This window comes from Eptesicus fuscus, chromosome 5 (assembly GCF_027574615.1).
Source record: "Eptesicus fuscus isolate TK198812 chromosome 5, DD_ASM_mEF_20220401, whole genome shotgun sequence".
Classification (NCBI taxonomy): Eukaryota; Metazoa; Chordata; class Mammalia; order Chiroptera; family Vespertilionidae; genus Eptesicus; species Eptesicus fuscus.
The window spans coordinates 103944867-103956459 of record NC_072477.1 but is presented as its reverse complement, the minus strand read 5'-3'; the positions used below and the strand labels follow the sequence as shown (position 1 = coordinate 103956459).

The following is an 11593-nucleotide window of genomic DNA, read 5'->3' as shown; positions in this document are numbered from 1 at the left end:
CCTTTGAGATGGTACCTCGCTCTCCCCATGAGGACACGGAGGCCCGCCCAGGCCACCCGGCGGGCAGAGGCGGGAGAACCCCGGGGCCACCCCTGCACCTCGCGCCCTTCGCGTGTCCGCAGGTGGGCGCCGGGACACCTCCGTCCGGGCTGTCCCCCGTCCTACCCCGCCATCCAAAATACACTGCCATCTTTCCCGTTCCTCCCCCGTTTCCAAGCCTCAAAGACCATTATTGTGAGAAATCCAAGTAGGGTACCCTTTCTCGGATTTCCCACAGCGGCCGGCCCCAGCTCCCGGAGGGGCGCGGGGCCCCAGGGCCCAGAGGCCACCCACATTCGGGGAGACTCTTAAACGGGGACTTAATTTGTTAAAAACGGGCCTGGAAGAGCGTGCACCACGTTAAAACTTCGTGCCCAACCCCCAAGTGCAGACTTATAAATGGAACCGAAAAAAAAAAGAAATGGAACCGAGTCCCCAGACGCGCACTGGGTGCCGGGGCGGAGCGGGCGGGCCGGGGGCGGCAGTCGAGGCCAAACCTCCGCCTCCGCGGTCAATCCCAAGGTTACCGAAACTCTCCAGCCGCGGACACCGCGCATGACCGCGCGGCCACTCGGACGGCCTTAAGGGAGGCTGGGCCCGAGGAGCGAGAAGACTCCGCCCCGTTTCCCGAGATTGGCGTGCGGGGCCGAGGGCGGAAACTCAGTCCGCGCGGTATAAATATTCATGAGGCGGCGCGGGGACCAGCGGGGCCGCGGCGGGGAAGTTCGGGGAAGGGCGCCGCTCGGGCCGAAGAGGAGGTAGCTGCGGGCGCCAATCGCGCGGCTCAGGTGTCCGCTCCGCCTTCCGGTCTGGGTTTGGTTCTGCATGTCTGGCGAGAAGGGGACAGCCTGCACTTCGCCGATTGCTGGCTGGAGCACGAAGCGGACTTTCCCCGGGCCGACGCCGTGGAGAGAGGGACACGGCCTCGGTGAAGGCGGGTCCCCGCTCCGGAGGCAGCAGAGCGGCTTTGGGAACGAGCATGAACCCCCGGGGGGCGTAAGGGGCCGTGGGGGCTGACCCCGCGCGGAAGCGGCCTGGCCCAGCCATCTTGACTGCGCGCGGCGGCCCGAGAGGAAACTTGCTGCGCCGCCGCCCTCTGCGCTCGGCCAAGTCGCCGGCGCCGGCAAGACGCGGGGAGAACGCGAGAGACGGAAGGACGATGAGCCGGGGGCCAGCCACTCCGCTCCGAAGGGGCTGAGCTCGACCCGGGCAGACCCTCCGGGACTGCAGCGCACTCCTGCAGCCGCCCTCGGCTCCCCGGAGCGGCGGGCTGCGCTGCGTGGACGTGTCCTGAGAAGGGATTGGGGACTAGGCAGACAAACAACCTCTCGAGAGAAGCAGGAGGAAGACGAGCAGGGCACGCACTCTCTTCTCCGGCTCTCTCTCTCGCTCTCTCTTTCTGGGTCCTCCGGAGCCCCTCCGCTCACTGCCAGGAGGGCGAGGGGACGAAGCATGGAGTGGAGTTACCTGTTGGAAGTGACCTCCGTGCTGGCCGCCTTGACGCTGTTGCAGCGCTCCAGCGGCGCTGCGGCCGCCTCGGCCAAGGAGCTGGCTTGCCAAGAGATCACGGTGCCGCTGTGCAAGGGCATCGGCTACAACTACACCTACATGCCCAACCAGTTCAACCACGACACGCAGGACGAGGCGGGTCTGGAAGTGCACCAGTTCTGGCCGCTGGTGGAAATCCAGTGCTCGCCCGACCTCAAGTTCTTCCTGTGCAGCATGTACACGCCCATCTGCCTGGAGGACTACAAGAAGCCGCTGCCTCCCTGCCGCTCCGTGTGCGAGCGCGCCAAGGCCGGCTGCGCACCCCTCATGCGCCAGTATGGCTTCGCCTGGCCGGACCGCATGCGCTGCGACCGGCTGCCCGCACAGGGGAACCCGGACACGCTGTGCATGGACTACAACCACACCGACCTCACCACAGCTGCGCCCAGCCCGCCGCGCCGCCTGCCGCCGCCGCCGCCTCCCGGGGAACGGCCGCCCTCCGGCAGCGGCCACGGCCGCCCGTCCGGGGCCAGGCCCGCGTCCCGAGGAAAGGGCGGGGGCGTCGGGGACGCGGCGTCTCCCCCCACTCGCGTCGGCGGGAAGGCGCGGCCCCCTGGCGGCGGCGCGGCGCCCTGCGAGCCGGGCTGCCAGTGCCGAGCCCCGATGGTGAGTGTGGCCAGCGAGAGGCACCCGCTGTACAACCGCGTCAAGACCGGCCAGATCGCCAACTGCGCGCTGCCCTGCCACAACCCCTTCTTCAGCCAGGACGAACGAGCTTTCACCGTCTTCTGGATCGGCCTGTGGTCTGTGCTCTGCTTTGTGTCCACCTTCGCCACCGTGTCCACCTTCCTCATCGACATGGAACGCTTCAAGTACCCGGAGCGGCCCATCATCTTCCTCTCGGCCTGCTACCTCTTCGTGTCCGTGGGCTACCTGGTACGCCTGGTGGCGGGGCACGAGAAGGTGGCGTGCAGCGGCGGCGCGCCGGGCGCGGGCGGCGCGGGCGGTGCGGGGGGCGCGGCTGCTGCGGGCGCGGGCGCGGGCGCGGCCGGGACGGGCGCGGGCAGCCCAGGCGGGCGCGGGGAGTACGAGGAGCTGGGCACGGTGGAGCAGCACGTGCGCTACGAGACCACGGGCCCGGCCCTGTGCACCGTGGTCTTCCTGCTGGTCTACTTCTTCGGCATGGCCAGCTCCATCTGGTGGGTGATTCTGTCGCTCACGTGGTTCCTGGCAGCGGGCATGAAGTGGGGCAACGAGGCCATCGCCGGCTACTCGCAGTACTTCCACCTGGCCGCGTGGCTCGTGCCCAGCGTGAAGTCGATCGCCGTGCTGGCGCTCAGCTCCGTGGACGGCGACCCGGTGGCGGGCATCTGCTACGTGGGCAACCAGAGCCTCGACAACCTGCGCGGCTTCGTGCTGGCGCCGCTCGTCATCTACCTTTTCATCGGCACCATGTTCCTGCTGGCCGGCTTCGTGTCGCTCTTCCGCATCCGCTCGGTCATAAAGCAGCAGGGCGGCCCCACCAAGACGCACAAGCTGGAGAAGCTCATGATTCGCCTGGGCCTCTTCACTGTGCTCTACACGGTGCCCGCCGCCATAGTGGTCGCTTGCCTCTTTTACGAGCAGCACAACCGCCCGCGCTGGGAGGCCACGCACAACTGCCCGTGCCTGCGGGACCTGCAGCCGGACCAGGCACGCAGGCCTGACTATGCGGTGTTCATGCTCAAGTACTTCATGTGCCTGGTCGTGGGCATCACCTCAGGTGTGTGGGTCTGGTCAGGCAAGACGCTTGAGTCCTGGCGGGCCCTGTGCACCCGCTGCTGCTGGGCCAGCAAGGGTGCCGCGGTGGGCGGGGGTGCGGGCGTGAGAGACACCAGCGGGCCAGGCGGGGGCGGGGGGGGGGGCGGGGGAGCGGGCTCGCTCTACAGTGACGTCAGCACAGGCCTGACGTGGCGATCTGGCACCGCCAGCTCACTGTCTTACCCAAAGCAGATGCCATTGTCCCAAGTCTGAGCAGAGGCCAAGTGCTGCGAAGGGACACTCCAGGGGCTGAGGTTCCCACCCCTTCGCCGTTATTTTGACTGCTATTAGCATGATCATGAACTCTTAATGGTATCCATTAGCTGAGACTTAAATGACTGGCTTAGAACAAAGTACCTGGCATTGAGGACTCCCAGACCCAGCCTCCTTTCCTCCATTGATATGCGAGGAGCTCCTCTAGGGAGGTGGGAGACATTCATCTCTGTTGGCAGAGAAGGGTGGACTCTGCAGCGTTCCCAGAACCCACGGCTTGGAGCCCTCCTTGGTTGCCATTGGTGGAACTTGAAGCCAGATCTACAGATTTTACCCGAGGGACCTATTTTTCTCCTATGTAAACTCTTACTCCTGATGCATCCTAAAGGAGGGGTGATCACGATCTAACTGGATTGCATGGTTTGGGTATTCTTAATGACCAGGCAAATGCCTTAAGTAAATAAACATGAAATGTCTTAATTATACACCCCAAGTAAATATGGGTTTCCTACATTAGAGGATGTATTTATATAATTATTTGTTAAGTGTAAAAAAATGTAAAATATGTACATATCCAGAGATATACAGTCTGTACATTTTTTGTAAAAAGTTTAGAGATCATTCCTGTAAAAACAAATATAAGTATTCTATTTTGTCAATAAAATGACTTTTGATAAATGATTTAAACATTGCCCTCTCCCCCTACCTCTTCTAAGCTGTTACCTTGAAAGTGTTTGCTAAGAACATGTTGGAAAAATGGACCCTTTCTGGTTTCTCTGTACACTGATCTTAGGTATGGAGAAAATGACCTGTTAATTCCAGTTCTTAAGTTGTTAGCAACGTAAAAATCACTGTTAAACTGAAATCAAAACTGAGTTTTTCACCTTCCAAAGAGACGGTGTTTTTAATGGTAGCTCTTTTTTGATCCATGGGTAACGCTCACCTTAGCATGTGTTATGGACTATTGCAAGGAAGTAATTCCACTCAGGCCTTGTTATTTATCTTGTATAATATTACTAAACGATTTAAAACTCCACATTTTTTTTCTCTCTAATGTCCATAATTTTGAAAGCACCTGGACTGAACATGCTGTTGAAGTGTAAAGGTGAATGTTTTAAACCCTCAGAATACACTGTTCAGTATGTATAAGTCACTTGACACTCTGTGGTGGAACAGGCATCCTTAATGGATTAAACTAATGGGTTAACATCTTAATGACCTTCCAGGCTTGTGTATATGAAATGTGCTGCTTTTCTTGGAGAAAAGGCTATTGTTCTTCTGTCAACACTAAACTAATTTATTTGAGCAGAAGGCTGTTGAATTAGCAGAAGAATGCTTTGGCAATTGTTGAACTTTTTACCTGTCTGCCCAGTAGCCCAGCACATCATTTCTTTAAGAGGAGCTAAATGAATAGTGTTAATCTGTAGGGAACTTGGTCTTTTGAGTTTGAAAAACTTTGATCTTTTCTCTCCAAATGTGCTGTAAAACGGACGTTTCTTTAGCTGTTGCCAGGCTCCTCTTGGTACATACCAGTTGGCCACCATGGAGCCTTAAAGTTCTTCCATTAAAGGGATGTGGGACTTTTACTTTAAAAGGGAGAGAGCTAAGGAGAGGAAGACTTGTAACAGTGAAGACCAGAAGCATAAGTATGCTCAGCCTTTTAAACAGCTTTTCCAGGCATTGTTAGCCAGCCTGCAGGCAGCTAGGAATGGGTTGAAGCATCATAGAAAAGGGCTCTGAATGCCCTACAGGTGGTCTGCACACATAATCCCCCAATTTAAAGCATTTTCCTTTGCTGGACAATTGTATTACAAAACTCCCTTCTTTTTTGCTCCTAATTGAACCAATGAACTATTTATTATACATTACAAGTTTTTCCTTTTTAAAAAAAATCTTCAGCGCCTAAATTTTATTGACTAAATTCTGACAGGTTTTCTGAACTGAACCTTAAAAATCACACCAGGAGTAAAATCTTCAGACATTTCTCTTTTTCATATATTTTTATTTCTCATGCTTGTTATTTTCTGACAGATTAGCAATAATTTAAAAGTAATTGGTAAGGTTGTATGTTCATACTGAAAGGATAGCCCCAGGTCCCTTATTAACCTGTCAATCAAGATAAGAAATGGGCAGCTACCCTGCTAATGATGGGGACATCAAACTGTGAGGTGGGGAGCTTATTCTCTGCAGCCTGCTAAGATGTTTGTTCTCTTTACTTTTCCTAATAGGAATATTTAGTGGTTTTAAAAAATATGTTTTAATTAATAGGACAGAAACTACTTCCCTGGCTTATCTTGGAGGCTTTTTAAGAAGTTTCTTGGTAAAAACATTTTGCAAATCCTTTCCAGAGTTATTCTTGGTGTTAATTGAATTGTTGAAATTAGATATGCAATACTAGTAAGAACACCCACTTTAGCTGTCATTCGGATTTTATTTTTTTTAAGTCAGAGGCACTGTAAAATATTCACCTCCCAGCAGTTTTATTCATTAAAAAATTACAATTTTGTAACTTAGATTCCAGTAAGTGGCCTGCATCTAACCCGTGTGGTGATCACTATGTGGTTTATGTACTGTATATGAACCAGCCATAAACTTTACATTTTCAGTTATAAAGTAGGATTTGAGGGCATCCCTATAACCTACCACATATGTTGGATGGAGGAAGAGCTAAAAGTCACTAGTTGGCATGTGGGTTTTCTAATATAGCAGTATTTCCATTATAGACACATTTTCAACTATGTGACAGTGGAAAATGTTCCACTTTGAAGCTCTATTTCTTCAATATATCCTTGTAAAATGCCATTAATTTCTTCAATATATCCTTGTAAAATGCCATATTTGATAACATGTAAGATGATTGTAAGTGTGCTAAATATAAACAAGCTTAATAAAAAATAAAAAAGCCCTATTGACATTCTGGGGACAGCTCTCAGTAAAAAGATCCATACCTGTAATAACTAGAGGCTGATATTAAAACACAAGTGCCAGTTCTTTTGCCTTTAAAGCTAAACCTTGAGTTACAAAATTGCTAATACTCAAATTGTATCTATTAAGGGAATAAAAAACCCAAAATTGATTGGGGGTGAAAAATGAGAAGAGAATTTGGCCATTAGACAAATGAATGGGTCCCTTGCCAGGTGTGCTATACAGGTGTGTCCTTACTAACTATATGGGACAAGTGCTAGTTTTTTTAAATCTTTTCAAATATAGGGGATTGAGAGGGAATGTAGTTATTTTGTGGCTAGGTCAATGTAAAAAAAAAAAAAATCTAATATGGTTAAAACCATTAAAGCCAAAGCTCTTTAAAATTACTTATGGCAGAAGTTATGTGAAACACTTTCTACTTTATAGTAAATGCAATTTGAATGCAACATAAAACAGAAGGGGGGGAGCCGAAACCGGTTTGGCTCAGTGGATAGAGCGTTGGCCTTCGGACTCAAGGGTCCCAGGTTCAATTCCGGTCAAGGGCATGTACCTTGGTTGCGGGCACATCCCCAGTGGGGGGTGTGCAGGAGGCAGCTGATCGATGTTTCTCTCTCATCGATGTTTCTAACTCTCTATCCCTTTCTCTTCCTCTCTGTAAAAAATCAATAAAATATATTTTAAAAAAAAAAAACAGAAGGGGGGGAAATGTAGAAGTTTAAAGAACAAACTGTTACCAGTACAGTTTCTTTTTCTTTTTTTTTTTTTAAGTAGATTTTTATTGGTTTCAAAGAGGAAGGGAGAGGGAGAGATAGAAACACCAATGACGAGAGAGAATCGGTGATCAGCTGCCTCCCGCACGCCCCCTACTGGGGATGGAGCCTGAAACCCAGGCATGTGCCCTTGACCGGAATCGAACCGCAGCCGATGCTCTATCCACTGAGCCAAACCAGCCAGGGCACCAGTACAGTTTCTTAATATGTGTTGATGGCGTTGCAGATTCCTTCAGAGTTTGGGGGAAGGAATTCAGATTGTCTCGCCAAAAGGAAAAAAAAAAATCACACAAAGAGACAAAAGCAGTTGCAGAGCATAGGATGCAATTGAAAGTGCAGGGGCAAACGTTCAGTTGAGACTCTCCAAACTGCAAGTGTGTGATCCACCTCCCACATTTGATACTATACTGCCACCTTGTGGTACCACAAAGTTCCAGAACCAGGGGATGAGCCCCACACAGACTCCACCCAGAGGAGGGCCTGCAAACATTTTGTATTCATAATTTTGAATTCTTTCTCTCAAGAACAGAAACCCCAAACTTCATCAGTTTAGGGCCCCACAAGACTACAATTGAAGTAAATCCTTATATTAAGGGTTATAGTAAAAATATAATTAAGCTGTGTTGAAGTCCAAAGGTTTAACTTCTTAAAATTATCTTCTGAGTTACTTTTTTTAAAGAATGGGCTGCTCCCCAAAGATCGACTATACCTTTTAATGGGAGAAGGAGTGAGTTCCGAGACACAAAGAATGGTCTGAGATGGCTTGTCTTGACTTGGCTGTTTAAATGTGTTACTTTACTGTTTCCCATATAAAGTCTGTCTACTGAGTCCAGTGGACACTCTTCAGTGCTGCACGTGAATGCTGTTGGGATGGGTAGGATGCAGGCTCTCCACAATATCTAGCCAGCTGTTTGTGGAAACACACCGAAGAATGGAAACTGTGCTGCAAAACAAGGCCACCCAAAAAGGAAGAGAAGAGGAGCGTGTGCTGTGGGATACTTGAGCGCTGTGGGAGAAAGATTTCCACAGCATAGCTGTGTGGGAAGCCCAGGCCTTTGATGGGTGCCTATGGAGAAGAGGCAGCCTCACAGAGCCCACTGCTGAACTTCCCGTTCCTGAGGGTCAGGTGGCCGGTGGAGGTTAGAGAGGGGAAAACAGCACTGGTCAAAAGGAGGCAGACTCAAGATCTTATGTTATTGCAAACGTAGGCAGCAGCAGAGAGGAGGTGAAGTGGCCCAAGTCAGCCAGGGGCCTGAGAGGCAAGCTTTGCTGGCAGCCTCTGAGGCTGTGTGTTCAGATATTCCTGTCATGATCATGTATTTTAAAGACAAAGATCCCAGGGACCATCGAAAATCTCACTGCTCCATAAACAAGTAGCAGAGGCAAGACCTAGCACTATGATGGAAATATAGACTCTCAGGTCTTGCTCACTGAATCAGAAGCTGTATTTTAATAAGATCCCTAAGTGATTAACACAGGTTAGCCCTACACTGAAGCCCAAAGAGGACTGGACCTGCCAAAGATCATACATACAGCGCAGAGCAGGGTAGCGCCTGGAAGACATGGATCCTACTTGTCACTCCTATTTCTGCCTTTCCCAGTTGTAAATCCCTTCAGCCACCACTATGTGCATTTTCCCCTGAACATCAACTGACCTGGTTGTTCAGTCGTGTCTACCTAGTCCCAGAATCACACCAGAGTACAGCTTTCCCCATGGTTGGTGCTGACCTACACAGGAATATCTGAACACACAGCCTCAGAGGCTGCCAGCAAAGCTTGTCTCTCAGGCCCCTGGCTGACTTGGACCAGTTCACCTGCTCTCTGCTGCTGCCTATGTTTGCAATAATAGAGTCATTGGCGTAGTGGACTTTTTCCTAGGTGATACAAAAGGCCCAAGGACAGAGTCTGTCTTCTAGCTTAGTGAGGAGCTACAGTGACCTGGATGTGAGAACTCTGTTGCTGATAGCTAGAGTTCATACTGGGGAACGGGGCCAGGAGTGGACACATCTGCCTTGGTCAGCAGAGGCCTAGGAGCCTTCAGGGAGAGCCTGGCCAGGGCCAGGGAGGGAGGCAGACAGCAGAGCCACTGGGCAGTGAAGCCAGGGCAGGCAGGGAGCATCATGGAAATCTCTGGAATGAGAGAACAAACCAAAAAGGATATTAGCTCTGCTGATTTAAACAGCAGACCCTGGGAGATGCTAAGGAAATGCATGGTACCTGAAAAGGGAAAATGGCCAGAGAAGGATGGAAGTAAATGTGCAAAAGCAAAATTGGAACAAATTTGAACACCACGTTTTAATGGCTTTACAAGCCTTTGGGAGAACCATTATTCACAGAAGACAAAAGTACCTATTTAGCCCTAGCTGGTTTGGTTCAGTGGATAGAGCATCAGCCTGTGGACTGAAGGGTCCCAGGTTCGATTCTGGTCAAGAGTACATGCCCGGGTTGTGGGCTCAATCACCAGTGGGGAGCATGCAGGAGGCAGCCAATCAATGATTCTCTCTCATCATTGATGTTTCTGTCTCTCTCTCTCTCTCCCACTCTCTTCCTCTCTGAAATTTAAAAAAAAAAAAATTAAGTACTTATTTATATCGCTTTAAACACTTAGGTGAACCATACACTAAATTAGAAAAATAATTTCCAATGTTTATCCCCTAGCAAATTCATTTCTTTCTTTTTTTATTATTATTACCCTCACCCGAGGATATTTTTCTCTTGATTTTTAGTGAGAGTGGAAGAGGGATAGACAGAAATATCAGATGTGAGAGAAACACATCAATTGGTTGCCCCCTGCATGCGCCCTGACCAGGGCCCAGGGAGGAGCCTGCAACTGAGGTACATGTCCTTTACCAGAATCAAACCCAGGACCCTTCCGTCGGCAGGCTGATGCTCTATCCACTGAGCCAGACAAGCTAGGGCTAACAAATACATTTCTAATTAACTCACACCCTGGCTGTAGTTCTTACCCCTGCCTACACATAAACACTTGAAGTGCTTAAAAATACTGATGCCCCGGCAGCATCCCAGACCAACTGAATAACAATTTCTGGGGATGGAATCTGAGAATTCAAATTTTTCTAGAACTACCCCAGGTGATTCCCATGTATAGCCAGAGCTGAAAACCAGTGCATGCCATTCATTGAAGGTGGTGTTATGATCTAAAATGCAACAACCGAATAGAAGTCAAAATTAAGCAAACTAGCTATTGTATCCAACTTGACTAATTTAAATGGAAGTGATTTTTTTTTCCCCCCCTATCACCTTGGGAGAGGACAGGAGTGCCCTCACCTGGTCCAAACAGAGAAGTTCGTGCTTTGTTGTTCGGAACTGAAGATCTCACCACAAAAAGCAGTTTTGTAAAACACTGCTTTTCTTTCACTTGTAAAGAACTAACAAAATACTGGGTACACAAGGTTAAGCGAGAAAGTAAACCCAACCGAGGAGGAACCAATAATGTTGATGTATTAATTAGTAAAGATATTTAAAATGTTCCATTTTTGTTCAGTAAATGTTTATTGACTGAAACCAGCTCAGCTTGAAATGAAAGCTGCATTGACTCACTCCAGGAGTGACTTTCCAAGACCAGGTGGTCTGTCATACTGTCCAGGAGGCAGGTTGGCAGGAATCCTGAATATATGTCAATATGTGGATCTTTTAAAGGAACCTGATACTATCTTACCTAATGCTAGAATTTTGCTCAAGTTTTTAAATTTTAGGATATTTATTCATTAGAGAAGTCTACTCTTTCTCTGGGTACCCTAAAAGAAGATCCAGAAAGTGAGATGCACTTCCACAAAGCAAACTCTGAGGTTTTCCTTACTCTGTGTAACAAGTATAATTTTACTGGTACACCTTACCCTAATCCTGTAAGAAAAAGTCTAAGGAGGGGGTCATATGTCTAACCCATTGAAAGGGGTGCAAACTTTGCATAGTAACTTAAAGAGCAGCTCTTGGCTATCTATACTAATAAAAGCATAATATGCTAATTAGACCAGACGTCCTTCCAGACAACCTTCCGGACAAAGCTTGGGCTGCTAGGGAAGCCCAGGTCCCGGGTGCCAGAGGGAAGCTGATGCAGGCAGCTGGGGGAAGGAAGGCCTACTCTTGCACAAATTTCATGCATCAGGCCTGTAGTACTTAATAAGAACCAAAAAGAAGCTAATAACTCAATGTAATCATTCTGGAAAATATCGTACAATGGACATTATTTTTGCCTGATTAACTTAAAGAATCTCCAGTAAGCTGCAGAAAGTGTGGAAAATGGAGAGGTTAAGAACACAGACTCTGGACCCACAACCTTGTGCCACTTATGGCTGATCTTTGGCAAGTGACTAAGCCTCTGTCTGCTTCACTGTCCT

At 49.5% G+C, this 11593-nt stretch overlaps 1 protein-coding gene across 1 annotated transcript; it reads left to right on the top strand.

Annotated features, from left to right (window-relative positions):
* Nucleotides 1–1430: 1430 nt before the first annotated feature.
* Nucleotides 1431–4221, top strand: FZD8 (frizzled class receptor 8). Its single transcript, XM_054716663.1, has one exon. It carries the CDS (start codon nucleotides 1492–1494, stop codon nucleotides 3538–3540), a length of 2049 nt encoding a protein of 682 aa, XP_054572638.1. The 5' UTR covers nucleotides 1431–1491; the 3' UTR covers nucleotides 3541–4221.
* The last annotated feature ends 7372 nt before the right edge of the window (nucleotides 4222–11593 follow it).